Genomic DNA, 21,720 nt, shown 5'->3' on the forward strand with positions numbered 1-21,720 from the left:
GCCACTGGGTATGATCTTGTGGTCAGGAATCCTTTGAACCATTTGAGAACTGTGCCTCCTACTCCGAAGTATTCTAGTACATGTAATAGTATTCCATGATCAACCATGTCAAAGGCACTGGACATGTCGAATTGTAGGAGGAGTATGTTGTTACCAGTTGCAATTGCTTGTTTGAATGAGTTCATTGCGGACACTAGAACAGTTTCGGTGCTGTGATTTGACCAAAATCCTGATTGAGACTCGTGCAGAATTGAGTGTTTATTTAAGTATTCAGTAAGTTGTTTCGTCACTATGCCCTCCATGAGTTTGATTATAAGTGGAATAGATGCTACTGGGCGGTAGTTGGTTAGGTCCATTGTGCTTTTCTTCACCAGCAGGGTTGCAATGGCAGTTTAATTACCTTTTTGGATAATGCTGCTAATGTGTCTTTTCAAGAATTGAGACCTCATAACTATCCACCTGAACCTGCCTCCGAAGAGCTTAAGGTGAAATTAGAAAGAATGGCACTTGATGGGGTGTTAATACGTTTACACCTTGCCGTATGATAAGTTCTGCTTTAATATCTTTTACTGAAAAAGTTCTCACTTCTGCTCCCTGGAAAATGTCTATGGCTCATAAAATTCAGCATGCTCAGAAATGCCTTGATGGATTTGAGGCAGAACCAAGCTCTACTGTGGTTTTGCTTATTCCAGAGAAACATGAGACTGCCATTCATCTGGGTAAGACTGTGCGGTTTGTGCTACATTGCAAATACAGTTGTACAAATGGCAATGAGTACATAACATAAGTACATAAGTATTGCCATACTGTGAAAGACCAGAGGTCCATCAAGCCCAGCATCCTGTTTCCAACAGTGGCCAATCCAGGTCACAAATACCTGGCAAGATCCCAAAAAGTACAAAACATTTATGTTTGGATTATGATGGGACTTTTAAAGCTGTTCCTTTAATATTCTGTCAGTTTATTGCTATTCGTGCAGTTTGTAGTAGCAAAGTTTATCCTTGCATTTATACAATCCTCCCAACTCAAATTCAAGCTACCTATTCTTGTCTTTTTGCTTTATTAAAGACATTTTGCTATTATTTAGCTACAGAAACTTGTATTATGGATTTTGAGCTTGCATCAAAAGCAGCTTTCGAGGAGGAATTCCCGGATTTTAATATTCAGGGATGTTTTTTTTCCATTTGACTCAGTCTATATGGAGACATGTGCAATGTAATGGATTGGACTGTAGCATATATCGTGTGGTACAGTCATTGTGCTCTTTGGCATTTTTACCTGTTAAGGAAGCGCCCAAAGCTTTTGATGATATTCTAGATGAAGCCAAGTTATTGAACTTTAAGATTTCAGGATTTGTTGGACTATTTTGAAGATACTTACATATGTCACAGAAATCAGAGGTGTCTGTAGACGTCCTCATTTTCCTCCTAAGATACAGACGGTTCATGAAAGAACCACTGAAAGCATAGCAAGAACTAATAACAAGCTTGAACGATGGCACTGTGCCTTTCAAACGCAGATAGATTATCACCATCCATCCTTTTAAAAATTTGTCTGCTCTTCAACACAAGGACTCTTTGCTTTGCATTCCAGTGTTTTAGGCAGCGGTCAAGGAGACAAATTTCAAAGAAATAAAAAAATGTGAGTTATCAGATTACTAATTTAATTCAAGAGTACTCTACAAATAATATTGACCGTAAAACATTTTTGTCAAGTGTTGCTTATAAAATCAATTTGAATGTTTAAAGTAACAGTATCCATTTATTTCTTTTATAACCATGGTGATATATGAAATTTTTTTTTTTACATTTCCTATTTTTATTTTTGGGCCCTTTTTTAACATTTGCTTTGTTATCAGTTTGTACACTTTCAGTGATGGCAGGTCTTGGTGTTTTACTTGAGATTAATTTTAATTCATAAATGTTTCATGTTTTCCATTCTGTTTCTGTTGTTACTCCTTCTACGGTTTACTTTACTTAGGGTATTCCCCATTTTACTAAAGTCAGTACGTTTGAAGTCAAACTACAGTGGTGGAATCTATTGATCATGTACCAAAGGCAATTTAACTGAAGCCAGCAATAGGAGAAAAAAGCAGTTTGTTCTCAATAAAATAATTTCTTCCATGATCTTTGTATTTCCTGCAGATTCAATGAATATGATTGCACTTGAAATAAGTACAGAAAAATCTACTTGGAAAACTGTTACATGACTCTTCTCCCTGGATTCTAAAGCTGGCCACATCTACAATTAGAGCACAGTGTGATGTGCTGGCTCAGATTTAAGCACAGGCAACTGCCCAGGGTACCAAATTTTGAAGTCATCAGATATTAGATACCCAGGCCTTTTCTCGCTTACTTTAGAACCATGTGCTGCTTGAAAGGGGTATAGCCTACCTGTATTCATTCATCTGACTCTCTAATCTTTGCAGTGTATGACATGCCCCTCCCCCCAAGTCTTGCCTATAAGCACCAAAATATTTTAGGACCAAGCTTCAAAAAAGTGCCCCAACTGAGCAGATGACCACCGGAGGGAATCGGGGATCACCTCCCCTTACTCCCCCAGTGGTCACCAACCCCCTCCCACCCCCCAAAAAAAATAAAAATCACTTTTTTGCCAGCCTCTATACCAGTCTCAAATGTCATACCCAGCTCCATGACAGCAGTATGCAGGTCCCTGGAGCAGTTGTAGTGGGTACTGCAGTGCACTTCAGGCAGGCGGACCCAGGCCCATCCCCACCCTACCTGTTACACGTGTGGTGGTAAATGGGAGCCCTCCAAACCCCCACTGTACCCACATGTAGGTGCCCCCCTTCACCACTTAGGGCTATGGTAGTGTTGTACAGTTGTGGGTAGTGGGTTTTGGGGGGGATTTGGGGGGCTCAGCACACAAGGCAAGGGAGGTATGCACCTGGGAACAATTTTTGAAGTCCACTGCAGTGCCCCCAGGGTGCCCAGTTGGTGTCCTGGCATGTGAGGGGGACCAGTGCACTACAAATGCTGGCTCCTCCCACGACCAAATGCCTTGGATTTGGCCGGGTTTGAGATGGCCGGCATCGGTTTCCATTATCGGTGAAAACTGATGCTGGCCATCTCAAACCCAGCCATCTCTGACATTTGGCCAGCCCCAACCGTATTATCGAAACGAAAGATGGCCGGCCATCTTTTTTGATAATACGGTTCGAGACTGCTCTTTGCGGCGCTGGCCATATAGATGGCTGGCGCCATTCGATTATGCCCCTCAAAGAGACTCCTTAAGTTAGTTAGGTAGATCATGCAGAGTGAAGATTTCACCTGCTAGGAGGGCCGTCTGGTTTCACTAGGCAGTTAGATTTACCCATTCAAAATAAGTTGGTGGTTCTGGAGGTGTTCCCATCATCTTGGGTGGAAAAAAATGAATTTCAACTTTTAATTTCTATTGAGGGCATATGACTATATAGCTTAGAAATGTGTGAAGTACTGACCTTTGGAAGATAAATAGTGCCTCCACATAAATACTAAGTCATATTCAACACAGAAAACAAACACTTGCTTCACTGCTTACCTCTACTTTGTTTTCAATGTAGTCCCATATACCAAGAACTATGATCCTTAAAATTGTCTAACAAGAGAAATAAAAATAAATTAATTCAGTCTTAAATAGTGTTTACTTCTTTCAGCAACCTGAAGTTGCTTACCTATAATAGATGTTGTCTGAATATAATCATATGAGTGAATCATGTGAACTGCACAGCGCTAAGGAGAACAAACTTTCCAGAACCTGGCACCTGCATGTGGGTACAGTGGGTTTGTGGTGGGTTTTGGAAGAATCACATTTACCACCACAAGTATAACAGGTAAGGGGGGATGGGCCTGGGTCTGCCTGTCTGAAGTGCACTGCAGTACCCACTAAAACTGCTCCAGGGACCTGCATACTGCTGTCATGGAGCTGGGTATGATATTTGAGGCTGGCAAAGAGGCTGGAAAAAATATTTTAAATTTTTTTTTAGGGTGGGAGGGGGTTAGTGACCACTGGGGGAGTAGGGGGAGGTCATCCTCAATTCCCTCCGGTGGTCATCTGGTCATTTAGAGCACATTTTTGTGGCTGTAAAAAAAAAAAAAGGACCAAGTAAAGTCGGCCAAATGTTCATCAGGGTCGCCCTTCTTTTTTCCATTATCAGCCGAGGACGCCCATGTGTTAAGCACGCCCCAGTTCCGCCTTCGCTACGCTTCCGACACGCCCCCGTGAACTTTGGTCGTCCCTGCAACGGAAAACAGTTGAGGACACCCAAAATCAGCTTTCAATTATGCCGATTTGGGCGACCCTGGGAGAAGGACGCCCATCTCCCGATTTATGTCGAAAGATGGGCGCCCTTCTCTTTCAAAAGTAAGCCTGTCTGTACTCCTCCATCCCTCTATCCATCCCTCTATCCATCCATCTATTTAGCCAATTTGCTAAATAGATACTTTTGTTCTGTTTTCACTGAAGAAAATCCTGGAGAAGGACCGAGAGGGACTGGCAAAAGTACACCTGAGAATGAGGTGGATAGAGCACCATTCACGGAAGAGACTGTGTATCAACAACTTGGAAAGCTAAAGGTGGACAAAGCCATGGGACTGGACGGGATCCACCCCAGAATACTGAGGGAGCTCAGAGAGGTTCTGGCGGGTCCTCTTAAAGATTTAATAAATCCTTGGAGACAGGACAGGTTCCGAAGGATTGGAAAACGGCGGAGGTGGTCCCTCTTCACAAAAGTGGTGATAGGGAAGAAGCTGGAAACTACAGGCCGGTAAGCCTCACTTCGGTTATTGGAAAAGTAATGGAAGCGATGCTGAAGGTAAGGATATATATACATATTGTGCAATTTGTTTTTCCATTAATAAATCATTTTTTGCTTGTTAAACGATCTGCTCTGTTCGTGTGCCCTCAGGGGGACAGGTGCAAATTCAAGGTAGGGTATACACATATGAGTTTGTCTTGGGCAGACTGGATGGACCATGCAGGTCTTTTTCTGCCGTCATCTACTATGTTACTATGTTATGTTACTATGTATACCCAACCCTTGATAGTAGGATCCTGACATATACGAGTTGCTAAGGACTCCACCGTTAAGGCAAACAAAGGTGACAGGGGGAAACCCTGCCTGGCTCCCCATCCAATAAAAAAGGCCTCTGAATAGCCCCTATATACTCAAATTCTGGCAGTGGGAGAAGTATATAAAGCAGTGATCCATGAACTACAATAAGGACCAAAACCCAGTGTCCAGAACTTTTCGGTGTAGATAGCTAATAAAATCATGGGAATCCCAGTCTGTTGGGCATACCAGTTAAACTGAATAACCCACCTAACATTATCCCCTGCGGTATGCTGAGGAATAAACACACATATATCCTCATGAATAAGATCTACAATATGAACATTTAACTGCTTTGCAAGAACACTGGCCAAACATTTAACATCCAGGTTGAGGAGGGAAATTGGCCAGTAAGAGCCATATTGTTTAGCATCTTCACCAGGTTTGGGTAAAATAGTGATGCCAGCCTCCATCATAGAATTAGGCAAAGGTCCCTCCAAGAACTCAATTCAAAACTTGGGCTAGCAGGGGAGCCAAAGCCCCCAAAACATTTTATAAAATTTAGCTGTGAGGCCATCCAATCCTGGCAATTTACCGGGTTTCAGGGACCGAATAGCAAAATTTAACTCCTCAACCTGAATATCCTGATCTAAAAATTCCCGCTGACTGTCTGTAAGAAGAGCTAGAGTCACACCCTCCAAATACCTCTGCATATTAAGTGGAGTAGCCTGCATCTCAGAAGAATTGAGAGAATAAAAAAAGCGTAAAAAAACAGCCTCTCAAGTCTAGATCCCGAATGGACACAATCTGCGTTTGCACCTGCTGCTGCTTCAATTGAGAGGCAAGCAATTTACCAGCCTTATTACACTCCTCAAAATAGACTTGCTTCACCTTATTCATATTAAATACTACCTCATCAGCCCAGAGAACTTTTAAAGACTGGTGCACATCTGGATCTGATGCATCAAGACAGGAGTCGGCGCCTGAGCACACTGATGCTCTAAATGGAAAAGACACCGCTGACTATCTTAATCTTGGCTCTCACATTCCTTTTTTAACTTACTAGCCCACATGATAAAATGGCCTCTAACAAACTCCTTGGCTATCCCAAAGGGTACCCACAGAAAACTACGAAGTAGAGTACTTAGGAAGAAATAGAGGTATGTCTTTAGTTAGATCTTGCACTACATACTCCTTATCCAACAAAGTCTCATTAAGTCTTCAAAAGTGGAGCTTCTGAACGAGACATTGTCCCTTATATTAACCCAGATCAGGGCAAGATCCGACCACACTATGCAGTCCATTTCCATGCGTTCCACATTGGAGAGAAATCTCTGGTAAAAAAAAAAATAATCAATACGCGACGAAAAGGCATGAGAAGCTGAATAGTATATAAATTGTTTACTTGTGCCATGACTGTGGCGTAGAATCTAATACAGGGTAAAGTGTTAAAATTACCATCCAGAGATCACGTGATGCAGTAGAAGCAGCAAGGCGTGCTTCCTTGCTCTCCTGGGACCAGCAACGACCCACACCAAAATTACCCTCCTGAAATGTCATTTTGGATGAACCAGGCTATATGTTAGCGCCTTGACTTCCATGGAATGTTGAGCAAATGCGTAAAAAAAAAAAGAAAGAGAAGACACGCGTGGCCAACATTAAGCAAGATGGCGCCAGTGTGGCCGGGTAATCTTTATTCTCTGAATAACAACTTTCCAGCTAACTGAAGCAGTGGGACGTGTCTTACAACCTCAGCAGGGACAATTTCTCAGATTGCAAATATTGAGACACTTTTAGCAGATACTAACCGTTAGTAGGAGAATTGGAGGAGAGTTTTAACTTTGGAGGACGGTGCACCACATGTGGCCGCTAACATTGCCAACCTGGAAAAAATGATTTGTAAGCAGGCAGGAACAATAGACGACTTCGAAAATAGATCTCGGCGCAATAACTTCCAGATAATTGGCATTCCAGAGAGTGTGGGAGATCGAGTGTTATCTACTATCTTGGAGTGGTGGTTGTCTTCCAAATTTGCACTGTCAGATCATGCGGGTCCCTTGAGTTTGCAGAGAGCTTACCGCGTGGGACATTTTCAAGATGGATGCCGGGCCCTGTGAGCAGTAATAGTGAAAATTCTCAACTATAATCACAAAATCTAGATACTGTGGGGGTACTGACAGAAGAGGGACTCTTTGAATTATGAAGGTCAGCCTATAAAGATTTTTCAAAATTACTCACACTATCTTCTTGAGCTACAGCGTAAATTTACCCCAATGTGCACCGCGCTTTCTGAGAAATGGATTAGATTCCTGCTGTTATATCCAGCGCTCCTTAAGATTTTTGGTAAGGGGTGTTGGAACACATTTTCTATAGTGGAAGCAGTGCAACCATTTATTGAGCAACTTTTACAGGAACCACAAGAACCTACATAAAGAAACTTCACTGGGAGGATGTAATATTGTAGCTGTCTTTACCTCTTCAGCTCTGCCAGCCCTGAACTGATGTTGCAAAGCTAGTGAATATTCTTTCACCATTACATATTTAGAACTTATTGGATTGTGCCATTACTGAACTGCAGGTACTCTTTTAGTGGTGTCATTAGTAATCCTGAGGCTGGCCACGAATATACCTCATTGCTACCACCTTGTAGTAAAACTGATTTCTTAATACTTTGTGTATTACATTGTCACTATGCTTAAATAAAGCCATGGTTTGTTGACTGTACTAGCAGATAGTTGATAAAGGGTAAAAATTTGTTTTCTTTTTTTGGATGTATTACTACAGCTGAGGATTTAAAGAATTTATTTCTCCATTTCTTCTAATGGTGTTGGGTTGGTGCAGGATCCCTGGCTCATAGCGTGATCCTGCCAACTCTAGTTGGCAAGATTTACCGCAAAGTCAACAGAGAGAGAAATAGAGGGGCCCTACGAGGCTTATGTTGAGGAAGGATTTTGGGGAGGGGGAACTGGAGAGAGGAATTAGGAATTAGCAGTGATCTGTCCAACTACCGACCAATAGCATTAATCTCCCTTTTTGTGAAACTTATGGAGAGCCTGGTGAACAAACAACCTAGTGAGCACTTGGACAAGTTTAATATTCTGCATACCTCACAGTCGGGATTTCGACCGCTCCATAGTACTGAGACCGTGTTTGTCACTCTCCTATCCAACATCAAGAGGGAAATAGCTGTAGGGAACAGTATTTTGCTCTTGCAGTTTGACATGTCTAGTGCCTTTGATATGGTGCACCATAGCATCCTGCTCTGGCTCCTAGATTACTTTGGTGCCAGTGGTAACGTACTAGCCTGGCTGAGAGGCTTTCTCACATCAAGAACCTACCAAGTAAACACCAACTCTAACTTATCATCTACTGGAAAGCGAACTGTGGAGTGCCACAGGGATCCCCACTATCACCAACCCTCTTCAATATGATGTTGATTCCTTTGGCAGCAGCTCTTTCCAAATGGGACTTAACCCATTTATCTATGCTGATATCATCACTATCGTCATCCCTTTTGAGAAAGACCTAAATGAAATAACCAGTAAGATCCGGCAAGGCTTTAAACACCATGCTGACTGGGCCAACTCATTTCGATTCAAATTCAACGCCGAGAAAACACACTGTTTGATTCTCTCCTCTCCTTATAGCAAACTCAGGCCTCCTACATTAATCACTCCTGAGCTCGTCCTGCCTATCTCGGAGACCCTAAAAATCTTGGGAGTCATAGTCGATAGATCTTTGACATTGGAACAACATGTGAACTCTACAGTCAAGCAAATGTTCTTCTCTCTTTGGAAGCTTAAGCATATCCAGCCTTATTTCCCCCGAGAACTATTCCGCAACCTAGTGCAGTCTCTAGTTATAAGCCGTCTCGATTACTGCAACAGTATCTATGGGGGATGCACAAGCATGCTCCTAAAAAAACTGCAAACTGCTCAGAACACAGCAGCTCGACTCATCTTCGGTATATCGAGATTTGAAAGTTCGAGACCACTGCGTGAGAGGTTGCACTGGCTTCCAGTGAAGGATTGCATCGCTTAGAAGGACAGCATCGCTTTCAAGATCTGCGCATTGGTGCACAAAATCATCTATAGAGAAGCCCCTGCTTATATGGACACTCATCCACTTGCCGCCCAGGAACTCTTGCAAGTCAGCTCGTTCGTACCTCAATCTCCACTACCCAGCTTTTAGAGGCCTTAAGTATAAGACCATCTATGCTTCCTCTTTCTCTTATCTCAGCACTCAGTTGTGAAACGGGCTGCCCCAAGTGGTCAAATGCACTCCTGATCACCCGACATTCAAGAAGCGACTCAAGACCTTCCTCTTTGGTAGAGTATACGCCGTGAGCCCGCCTGGCACCACATCCCTCTGAACCACAGCTCTCTTAGTGACAAACTGTCACCTTCTCCTCTTACCCTTTCCCTCCTCAGTTATTTCTCTTCCCTCTTACGACGCTGAATATTGTAGTTTGAATTATTGTTTGCTTAAAAGACCATTGTACGCCACATTGAGCCTGCCCATGGGCGGGAATATTGTGGGATATAAATGCCATAAATAACTAAATAAATAAAATACGGGGGGGGGGGGGGGGGGGGGTAGAAAATCTCACAGTGATCTATGGATACTCACACAATATGCATTGGTTGCAACCTTATTATGATTTACTATGTTCTGGAAAGTACTGAGTGAGCTCTGGGATGAGGGTAGGCGTCCCGGGGTTTTTGTAACACACTAGGGTATCATCGTATTGCGCAACTGGAACAACCACCATGACTATCCTACATGGAATGTGGGAAAAATTACATCCCTGATAAAGAGGGCAAAAATACTAACAGCTCTGAACCGCAAAAAGATAGATTTTGCTTGCATACAAGAGACCTGACTTAGTGATACTGAACATGAAAAGTGAAAGTGTCACTGGGTGGGCTATGTGTTCATCTGGAGGATGGGGGTTGCAATACTGTTGAGACGTACCCTTCCTTATAGAGCAAATGTAATCTTCAAAGATCAAGAAGGGAGATTTTTAAAATTCTTGGTACACAATCAAACATTTTACTTGCTAGTAATTTATGGCTCCACACCTTTTATGGCTTCCTTCTATCCCTCATTGCTGCAGTGTCTTCTCTCTTATGCCAATGAAGACCTGATGGTGTTAGGCGATATGAAAGCAGCTATGGATGCAAAATTCGACTATACAGCTGACAGGGGAACAGGAGGTGTAGAGCAAGGGAAGCTTTGCTCATTCATTACTTTTCTGGCCTTCATTGATGCTTGGAGACTCCTCCACCACATGGAGTGAGACTATACCCATCGCTCCTTTTCACGTTTAGACTACATTTTTATGAACCAATCATTATTTGCTTCCATGAGGGAGGCAGTCATGGGCCCTGAGATTATATCGGATCATTCCACGGTGTGGGTAGGCCTACAGGCACCTATTCCCCAGGCAGTGGGAAAAAGCTGGCAGTTTCCTGCATACTTGACTGATAATTTGGAATTTCAGAAATATTTGGGTGAGAGATGGGATTTCTATCTTGCAACAAACAGGCAACACACTGATCGGCCCACACGTTTCTGGGACGCCACAAAGGTGGTTTTATGTGGGGATATAATAGCATTTGTTAGTAAAAGAAACAAAACACTGGCAGCCAGTACAGTGAATTTGGAAAAGAAACTGCAATATTATAGAGTGGCCTATTTGGGGACTCCCTCCCAGACCCAATAAAGATATCTTCCTCTCAATGCAGATTGCTCTCAATTCCCTTACTCATGAACATACAATGAGAGGTCTTCTCTATCGTAAATATACATTTATAAATTTGGTAACTTTCTCAAAAAAAATTTTTTTTTTTTTTTTTTTTTTTGGGGGGGGGGGGGGGCTTTCCAGCAATTCCTTCTATGAGAGATACCACCGGGGCCATCACTAATAGAACAGAGAAGATTACACACATACTCCTAACCCATTTCCATAAGTTGTATGTGACAGAGGGTGAATCCTCCTTGGCAGACTCCAAATCCTTCATAGAGCATGCATAAGTTGCCCCAAGAAGCAGTAGCGGCGTTAAATGTACCCTTACAGGCCAAAAAACTACAAGCAGCAATCAAATCTCTTCACACTCATACCACATCAGGAGCCAATAGCTATACAAGCGACATTTATAAAATTCTACAATTTAAACTTATAGGACCTCTCTTGGAATATTATCAAGAAATAGTACAGAAAGGGTCCTTTCCATTATATGACAATCTAGCCCTAATTACACTTATTCTAAAACCAAATAATCTGCGGGAGGAGGCCGAATCTTATAGACCCATCTCTCTCCTAAATGTTGATGTAAAGTTCTTGGCCAAGATGTGGCCAATCGTTTAGCCGACTACTTGCCTACATTAACAGCTAAGGAGTAGGTGGGCTTTGTGAGGAATCGCTAATCCGTACTCAATGTTCAGAAATTGATAGCTATGTCCCTTTGCCGTTCTCAGTGGCTGCCAGCCATGGCTGTCAACCTTGATGCAGCAAAAGCCTTTGATAGGGTGGAATGGGCGCACATGTTTGCTGTCCTTGAAAGAGTAGGCATATAAGGCTGGTATCTAGAAGGGGTTAAGGCACTTTATGCTACACCTCAGGCACAGATTATAGTCGATGGAGTTCGAACTCCGGCCTTCCAACGTTACCAGGGGACTCGCCAGGGCTGCCCCCTTTCCCCTTTAATATTTGTTTTAAGTTTAGAACCACTGTTGCACCTGATCAAATCAGATCTGACTATTGCAGGGGTGACAGTTAATGATGTAGAAATAAAAGCTTTGGCCTTTGCAGATGACTTACTACTACTCTTAACAGACTCCCAAAGAAGTATGAAAAACCTCCTAACATTATTACATGATTTGGGGAAAATTTCAGGATTTCTATTAAACTTGGACAAATCAAAGGCCATGCCTCTATTGCCGACAGTAAAGACCTTATGGGTTGGCCACTTTTCATTGGTTTGGGAGGAAGATGTCCTGCGGTACTTGTACTCAGGTGTTAACATTCCAGCAAACTTGTCAGACCATTATAGATATAATATACAGCCCCTACTTACTGACATGGGGCGGAGATTAAGAATCTGGGCAGCTTATCCTCTGTCCCTTTGAAAGGACCTTGCAGAAACAATTATGACACTATCTTTGGAAGGGGAAAAGATCGTGTCTTTCACTAGAACTAGTTCAGACCCCACCTGAGCGTGGGGGTATGGGCTTACATAACTTACGGCATATGACGGTGGCATGTGGGATGAGACATATTAATGACTGGTACAGAAATGTTGCTTATTTTTCAAACACCGATTCAGAAACTACCTTGATATCAGGAATACATTTTAGACACATCCTGCATGCTATAGTTGGTCTGCCCTCAGGGATCTACCAATGCTACCCAATATTACATGCCAGTCAAAAAATGTGGCATTGGGTTTGTAAAAGGCACAATTTCAACCGTGTCACTTTTCTTGCCTATGTGACAACCCTGCATTTCCTCCTGGTAGGGAACAACGAATATTTGTTAAGTGGGCACAACAGGGAGTTAAATACCTCTTACAAGTGTTAACAGAAGAAGGTAAGATGAAATCTCTGCTAGACTTGGTTTGAAAATTTGGTTTAGTACCAGGCTCTGATTTTGCCTATGCTCAATTACATCATTATGTATCCTCATTGTTGTGGACAGATTTGACAGATGTTCAAGAAACCATTGGCATATATTTTGGATTCACAGCTAAAAGTACCCTTGACCTATTATCATAGATATTTAAAAGATTCTACACCTGATACTGACTGTGCTAGGTTGGCATCATGCTGGACTGCTGATCAGGCAATTCCTATTTCATCCTCCATGTTGCAAGTTTGTTTTTTTTTTTTTTTTAATTACATTTGTACCCGCACTTTCCCACTCATGGCAGGCTCAATGCAGCAGGCAATGGAGGGTTAAGTGACTTGCCCAGAGTCACAAGGAGCTGCCTATGCCGGGAATCGAACTCAGTTCCTCAGGACCAAAGTCCACCACCCTAACCACTAGGCCACTCCTCCACTCCATTATCAATTACAGAAATGGTTTGTTAACACTGCACATCAAGAAACCTTTTACAAATGTATTCTACATCTTTACATTCATCCTTATCAAGTACACAAAGCTGGACTTCAGACAGGGGATCATTGCCCTAAATGTGGAACTCCACGGGCTACACAGGGCCATATGTTTTGGCATTGCTCAAGAGTTCAAGAATTTTGGTGACATCTCTGCACTATAATTACAACTTTATGGTCCTGTACCATACTACTACTACTTAACATTTCTAGAGCGCTATTAGGGTTATGCAGCGCTGTACAGTTTAACAAAGAAGGACAGTCCCTGCTCGAAGGAGCTTACAATCTAAAGGACGAAATGTCAAGTTGGGGCAGTCAAGATTTCCTGAATAGAGGTGTAGTGGTTAGGTGCCGAAGGCGACATTGAAGAGGTGGGCTTTGAGCAAGGATTTGAAGATGGGCAGGGAGGGGGCCTAGCGTATGGGCTCAGGGAGTTTATTCCAAGCATGGGGTGAGGCAAGGCAGAAAGGGCGGAGCCTGGAGTTGGTGGTGGTGGAGAAGGGTACTGAGAGGAGGGATTTGTCTTGAGAGCAGAGGTTACGGGTAGGAACGTAAGGGGAGATGAGGGTAGAGAGGTAAGGAGGGGCTGCAGATCGAGTGCATTTGTAGGTTAGTAGGAGAAGCTTGAACTGTATGCGGTACCTGATCGGAAGCCAGTGAAGTGACTTGAGGAGAGGGGTGATATGAGTGTATCGGTCCAGGCGGAAGATAAGACATGCAGCCGAGTTCTGAACGGACTGAAGGGGGGATAGAGGGCTAAGTGGGAGGCCAGTGAGGAGTAGGTTGCAGCCGAGTTCTGAACAGACTGAAGGGGGGATAGATGGCTAAGTGGGAGGCCAGTGAGGAGCAGGTTGCAGTAGTCAAGGCGAGAGGTAATGAGAGAGTGGACGAGAGTTCGGGTGGTGTGCTCAGAGAGGAAAGGGCAAACCACAAATTCTCTTTGGTAGTTATGTAATAGGCGGTCCAGTATCTCCTGGTTTTAAGACTTCAATGCGTTATATCAGCTTCTTTGGACTGAAAACAATTTTGTTTGCTTGGATTCGTGAGACCCCTCCTTCTATGCAAAAGTGGAGAATGTATATGATTGAGCAGATGCAAATGGCTTATCTGCAGGTATCCGACATCTCACATCCTAGAGGATGTCGCTTCCAGGAAATCTGGGAGCCATTTTGGCTAACATTGCCTCATCAGGCACACAGTCGACTGTTGAATTGTTAATGACTTACAATAGTATGCATAATAGTGCTTTCTTATTAGTAGTGTGGGTAGGGTGGGGGAGGGGGAGGGATAGGAAGTTTTTCTGTAAACTTGTTGCAATTTTCAATTGTATCTTTCTTCTCTTGATTCAATAAAAAAAGATTTAAACATAAAATCACCGTCCAATATCCTTAATCCTTTAGGCCACTGAAGAAGAGACCGCTCTAAATCTAAGTAAAAAGCCCTCTAGGTGTAATTAGGTGCATATATGGAAACCAAATGATAAAGGACTCCTTGAAGCTCGAGTTGAATAGCCAGAAAACAGCCATTAGGGTCTGATATTAATTACTTAATTATCAGGTTAAGAGAGCTAGAGATCTGAATTGGGATGAGAGGCAAGAAATTGCAGCGGATACTGCCTATGATGCAAAAGGAAATGGTGACGCTTCAATAATGATTTAGAGATGGGAGTAACTAGCGAGGTAATTAAATCTGCTGATGACACAAAGTTATTCAAAGTCGTTAACTCGCGACAGGATTGTGAAAAATTACAGAAGGACCTTACGAGACTGGGAGACTGGGCGGCTAAATGGCAGATGACGTTTAATGTGAGCAAGTGCAAGGTGATGCATGTGGGGAAAAAAGAACCCAAATTATAGCTACGTCATGCAAGGTTCCACGTTAAGAGTTACAGACCAAGAAAGTGATCTGGGTGTCGTCATCGATAATACACTGAAACCTTCTGCTCAGTGTGCTGCTGTGGCTAGGAAAGCGAATAGAATGTTGGGTATTATTAGGAAAGATATGGAAAACAGGTGTGATGATGTTATAATGCCGTTGTATTGCTCCATGGTGCGACCGCACCTTGAGTATTGTGTTCAATTCTGGTCGCCGCATCTCAAGAAAGATATAGTAGAACTGGAAAAGGTGCAGCGAAGGGCGACTAAAATGATAGCGGGGATGGGACGACTTCCCTATGAAGAAAGACTAAGGAGGCTAGGGCTCTTCAGATTGGAGAACAGATGGCTGAGGGGAGACATGATAGAGGTATATAAAATAATGAGTGGAGTGGAACAGGTGGATGTGAAGCGTCTGTTCACGCTTTCCAAAAATACTAGGACTAGGGGGCATGCGATGAAACTGCAGTGTAGTAAATGTAAAACAAATCGGAGAAAATTTTTCTTCACCCAACACATAATTAAACTCTGGAATTCATTGCCGGAGAACGTGGTGAAGGCGGTTAGCTTAGCAGAGTTTAAAAAGGGGTTAGACAGTTTCCTAAATGACAAGTCCATAAACCACTACTAAATGGACTTGGGAAAAATCCACAATTCCAGGAATAACATGTATAGAATGTTTGTACATTTGGGAAGCTTACCAGGTGCCCTTGGACTGGATTGGCCGTTGTCGTGGACAGGATGCTGGGCTCAATGGACCCTTGGTCTTTTCCCAGTGTGGCATTACTTATGTACTTATGCCTAACCGGCACCCAGACTGAAAGCATAGCACTAAGACAGGGAAACCCTGTACTGGCCGATCCTGTCAGAAATCTTCTGTTTCTTCTGGGGGGGGGGGGGGGGGGGGTTAACACCGAATGAAGGCAAAGGAGCTGTCTTGGTTTTTTTTAGGTTTTTTTTTTACTGGTGAGGAAGGCTAGAGCTCTAAAGACTGGGAGGCAAGGGGGGAAAGGGTGAAGCAGGGACCCAGAAGACTGAGTATGCCCCCAAAGTCGGCACCACCAGCCAGACACCCCTAAACTCAACTGGACCACAGGACCCGGGAGTATCCTCAACAGACAAATCCAAGAGCTGTTGAAGCACAGTCCACCACCTGCTGGAGATACAGATGTACTAAGGTGAAAGAGGAGCTGGCCATCTGGTACCACTGCCTTCAGCTTTGTAATCTTTATCTCCACCTGCTGGTAGATGGACACAATCCACCAGTTCTTGGATTCATCTGCTGCATACGCTAAGGAATTAGGCGTCGGGATTTATGCCAAATAAAACATAGCATAAATGGCCGCGACTAAATTTGGTCAAGTGGAGAGGTGCTCAGCGTATTCTATATACCGTGCAGAAATTTACGCCTATTCTATAAAATATAGGTGTGCTTTAGAGAATATGCCTACGCTTATTTTTCTGCACAGAATTTTCAGGTGCCAAATATAGAATCTATCCCTAAATATGCAAATGATTAGAATAGTGGCATATATATGTGTACATTCAAACTTCTGTGCAAAACGTTTGATCACTATTGAGGAATTGTTGAAGTTTTGCCTTTATGGTATGAAAAGCATTTTGTTGTTCGCAAGTATGTTGATATCTGTGGTAATTACTGCCTCAATAAAAATTAAATATTCCAAAAAAAAGGCCCAGCGCTGATACAAGCATTTCTTTACACATCTCTAATACTTTATTGCACATTCTTTTTAAGTATCACAGACTGATAGGCACGGTGGCCATGTTTTGTGTCTGCTTCAGGGATGGTCAATACAAACAATACAAACATTTAACTTCTCTAAAAATTACAAATAATTGTAATGTACAATGTTACTATAATACAAAACAATTTTCAGTATATCACAAGTACTCACATCTAGTCACGATTCTCTTTACTTAAGGTAAAATTATGTATCATACCTGATAATTTTCTTTCCATTAATCATAGCTGATCAATCCTTAGACTGGTGGGTTGTGTCCATCTACCAGCAGGTGGAGATAGAGAGCAATCCTTTTGCCTCCCTATATGTGGTCATGTGCTGCCGGAAACTCCTCAGTATGTCGATATCAAAGCTCCATCCACAGGACTCAGCACTTAGAGAATTACACCCACAAAGGGACACTCTGCCCAGCTCACCACCGCCGAAACGGGGGAGGGGAATTAACCCAGCTCATCCCCACACAAGTGGGGGAGGGGAATCCGTCCAGCTCATCCCCGCGGAGCGGGGGAGGGACACCACACCCGCCGATGCGGGGGGATCTGGCTTATTCTGCAACCGCAACCGCGGGAGGAGCTGACTGACCCTAACACCGCCGAAGCGGGAGGGGTACAAAGCTGCCCTACAGCCGCACGAAGCCGGAGGGAGTGCCGGCAGAATTTAAATCTCAATCCAGCCCCGTAAAACGGAGGGGAGAGGAATGCAGCAGCTCACTGTAACACAAACTCGTCTCAACTCTTGAAGAATCCAAGTGAAAAAATAACTTGAACACGAAGTCTTCCTGAACAGGAACTGAAGACTAAACTTGAATCTGAAATGCAACCAGAATATAAACAGTACAGATATCTGGGAGGGACTATGGATTGATCAGCTATGATTAATGGAAAGAAAATTATCAGGTATGATACATAATTTTACCTTCCATATCATCAAGCTGATCAATCCATAGACTGGTGGGATGTACCGAAGCAGTACTCACCCAGGGCGGGACATAGAAATCCCTGACCGCAACACTGAAGCTCCAAACCGGGCCTCCGCCCGAGCAGCCACAGTCAAGCGGTAATGCTTGGAGAATGTATGGGCCGAAGACCAAGTTGCCGCCTTGTATATCTCTTCCAAGGAGACGGAACCGGCCTCTGCCATCGAGGCCGCCTGAGCTCTTGTGGAGTGAGCCTTCAGCTGGATAGGCGGCACCTTCCCCGCGGCCACATAAGCCGCTGCAATGGCTTCCTTGACCCATCTTGCCACTGTAGGCTTAGCAGCCTGCAGACCCCTACGAGGACCTGCAACAGGACAAACAGATGATCCGATTTCCGGAAATCATTGGTCACTTCCAAGTATCTGATGATGACTCGTCTCACATCCAGACATCTGAGAGCAGAGTATTCCTCTGGGTAGTCCTCCCTACGAAAGGAAGGGAGACAGAGCTGCTGATTCACATGGAAGCGAGAAACAATCTTGGGCAGGAAGGAAGGCACTGTGCGAATAGTCACTCCTGCCTCAGTGAACTGCAGAAAAGGCTCTCGACATGAGAGCGCCTGGAGCTCGGAAACTCTTCTGGCTGAAGTGATAGCCACCAAAAAGACTGCTTTCAATGTCAGGTCTTTCAGAGATGCCCTCGACAAGGGTTCAAAAGGCGGCTTCTGCAATGCTCTTAGCACCAGATTGAGATTCCATGCAGGCACCACAGAGTGCAGAGGAGGGCGCAGGTGATTAACTCCCTTAAGAAAGCACACCACATCTGGCTGTGAAGCCAGGGAAACACCCTTCAGGCGGCCCCTGAAGCAAGTCAGAGCCGCTACCTGGACTTTAAGGGAACTGAGCGACAGGCCTTTCTCTAGACCTTCTTGCAGGAACGCCAACACTGAAGAAATTGGAGCAGTGAAGGGAGAAAGTGAGCCTGCTTCACACCACGCTGCAAAGGTACGCCAAACCCTGGCGTAAGCAGTAGAAGTAGAGCGCTTCCTCGCTCTCTGCATAGTGGCGATGACCTTGTCTGAGAAGCCCTTCTTTCTCAAACGCTGCCGCTCAATAGCCAGGCCGTAAGACCAAAGGGGGAGGGATCCTCCATCACCACGGGACCCTGATGTAACAGGCCCTGCTCCACAGGCAGTCGCAGAGGATCGTCGACTGAGAGCCTGATCAAGACCGCATACCAGGGACGTCTGGGCCAGTCCGGACCCACCAGGATTATCCGGCCTGGATGCTTTGCCACTCGGTCTAGCACCCTGCCCAACATGGGCCAGGGCGGGAACACATAGAGAAGCTCTTGTATCGGCCACTGTTGGAGAAGAGCATCTACTCCCAGGGATCGAGGGTCCCGTCCTCTGCTGAAAAAGCGCGGCACTTGGCAATTGGCCGATGACGCCATCAGATCTAGGCTCGGCTGGCCCCAGCACTTCGTGATGTCCAAGAACGCCTGAGCAGATAGCTGCCACTCTCCGGGCTCCAAGGTATGGCGACTGAGAAAGTCCGCCTTGACATTCATGACTCCGGCAATGTGGGCCGCTGACAGCTGTTCCAGGTTCGCTTCCGCCCACTGGCATAGATTCATGGCCTCCTTGGCTAGAGGGGCGCTCTTGGTACCTCCCTGGCGGTTGACATAGGCCACAGCAGTGGCATTGTCCGACAGGACCCGTACTGGCTTCAACGCCAGTACCGGGATGAACTCCAAAAGCGCCAACCGAATGGCTCTGAGTTCCAGGAGGTTGATAGACCACTTTGCCTCTGCAGGAGACCAGAGCCCCTGCGCTGTCCTTCCCAAGCAGTGGGCTCCCCAGCCCGTCAAAGAGGCGTCCGTCGTGACGACAATCCACTCTGGGGTCACCAGAGGCATTCCTGCAGACAACTTGTCTGTCTGCAGCCACCAGCTCAGCGCCTTGCGCACTGCTGGGTCCAAGGGAAGGCGCACAGCATAATCCTCCGACATCGGAGTCCAGCGCTGCAACAGAGAGTGTTGTAGTGGTCTCATATGAGCCCTGGCCCAGGGCACTACTTCCATCGTGGCCGTCATAGAGCCCAACAGCTGCACATAGTCCCAAGCCCGAAGAGGAGAGGCTACTCGGAACTGGTCCACCTGAGCCTGAAGTTTGACAATCCGATTGTCTGGCAGGAACACTCTGCCCACTTGGGTGTCGAAACGAACTCCCAGATACTCCAGGGACTGAGTCGGGCGCAGCTGGCTCTTCTCCCAGTTGATGATCCACCCCAGGGAGCTCAAAAGAGCAACCACCCGGTTCACAGCTTTGCCGCACTCTGCATAAGAGGGGGCTCGGATCAACCAGTCGTCCAGATAAGGATGGACTTGTACTCCTTCCTTTCGCAGGAAGGCCGCGATGACCACTATTACTTTGGAAAAGGTCCGCGGAGCAGTAGCCAACCCGAAAGGGAGGGCTCTGAACTGGAAGTGTCGTCCCAGGACTGCAAAACGCAGGAAGCGTTGATGAGGAGGCCAGATGGGAATATGCAGGTACGCTTCCTTGATGTCCAAGGAAGCCAAGAACTCTCCTGCCTTCACTGCCGCTATAACAGAGCGGAGAGTCTCCATGCGAAAGTGCCGCACTTTCAAGGCCCGATTGACCCCTTTGAGGTCGAGGATAGGCCGGACAGAACCTCCTTTCTTTGGTACCACAAAGTAAATGGAGTAACGTCCCTTGCCAATCTGATTTTCTGGCACCGGAACGACCGCACCCAGGCGGATCAGGTTGTCCAAGGTCTGCTGCACTGCCACAGCTTTGACCGGAGACTTGCAGGGAGAGAGTACAAACCCGTCTTTTAAGGGTCGGCAGAACTCTAGCTTGTAGCCGTCTCTGATGACTTCCAGCACCCAAGCGTCTGAAGTTATTGTGGTCCACTCGCCCAGAAACGAAATCTGCACTGGGGCGTGGACCAAGGCCCCGTCATTGGGTACGAGACCCTGGGGGAGGACTGGAGGGAGCACCTCCGGGACGGCGGTCTCTGCGAAAGGAATGCTGCTTGGGGGAGAAAGTCCTCTTGAAGGAAGAGGGGGCAGAGGAGCCCGACCTGCCCGGGCGGTACCGACGGGCTTCCTGAAACCGTCCTCTGGAGGTACCGGAACGAGTACTAGCCCGAGCCCTGACCTCTGGTAACTTCTTGCCCTTAGACGTGCCGAGATCAGTCACGATTTTGTCCAGCTCGACCCCAAAGAGCAGCTTGCCTTTAAAAGGCAATCTAGCCAGGCGGGATTTAGAGGCGTGGTCAGCAGACCAATGTTTCAGCCAAAGCCACCGCCGCGCAGAGACTGTCTGAGCCATGCCTTTAGCTGAGGCTCTCAAGACATCATACAGCAAGTCTGCCAAATAGGCTAAGCCCGATTCCAGGGCCGGCCAATCAGCCCTCAAGGAATGATCCGAGGGGGAAGCCCGCTGCACCATAGTCAGGCACGCCCTGGCCACATAGGAACTGCAAACCGAGGCCTGCAAACTTAAAGCAGTCGCCTCAAAGGACGACCTTAAGGCCGCCTCCAATCTTCTGTCTTGGGCGTCCTTTAGGGCCGTGCCACCTTCCACCGGCAAAGCCGTTTTCTTAGTCACCGCAGTGATTAAAGAATCCACGGTAGGCCACAGATAGGCCTCACGTTCACTTTCAGGCAAAGGATAGAGGCGGGACATAGCCCTAGCCACTTTGAGGCTCGCTTCCGGGACATCCCATTGAGCCGAAATTAAGGTGTGCATGGCATCATGCACGTGGAAGGTTCTAGGCGGGCGTTTCGTCCCCAGCATAATGGCAGAGCCAACAGGGGCTGAGGGAGAGACGTCCTCCGGAGAGGAAATCTTCAAAATGCCCATGGCCTGCACTAACAGGTTGGGCAAATCCTCTGAGCTAAAAAGCCGCGCTGCAGAGGGGTCATCCGCTCCAACCGAGCGGGGATCCGTCTCCTCCAAGGAATCCGCAAAGGACC

The 21,720-nt window shown here is 45.5% G+C and overlaps 1 protein-coding gene across 1 annotated transcript in view; it reads right to left on the reverse strand.

Moving 5' to 3' along the window:
- TMEM266 (transmembrane protein 266) overlaps window positions 1–21,720 on the reverse strand; it is a 252,753-nt gene that overhangs the window by 116,651 nt on the left and 114,382 nt on the right. Inside the window, exon 6 of the mRNA XM_030187354.1 lies at window positions 3,541–3,597. Within this exon, the coding sequence (XP_030043214.1) occupies window positions 3,541–3,597 (57 nt within the window). The remainder of the gene's footprint in view (window positions 1–3,540; window positions 3,598–21,720) is intronic.

This window comes from Microcaecilia unicolor, chromosome 1, assembly GCF_901765095.1.
Source record: "Microcaecilia unicolor chromosome 1, aMicUni1.1, whole genome shotgun sequence".
NCBI classification, from domain to species: Eukaryota; Metazoa; Chordata; class Amphibia; order Gymnophiona; family Siphonopidae; genus Microcaecilia; species Microcaecilia unicolor.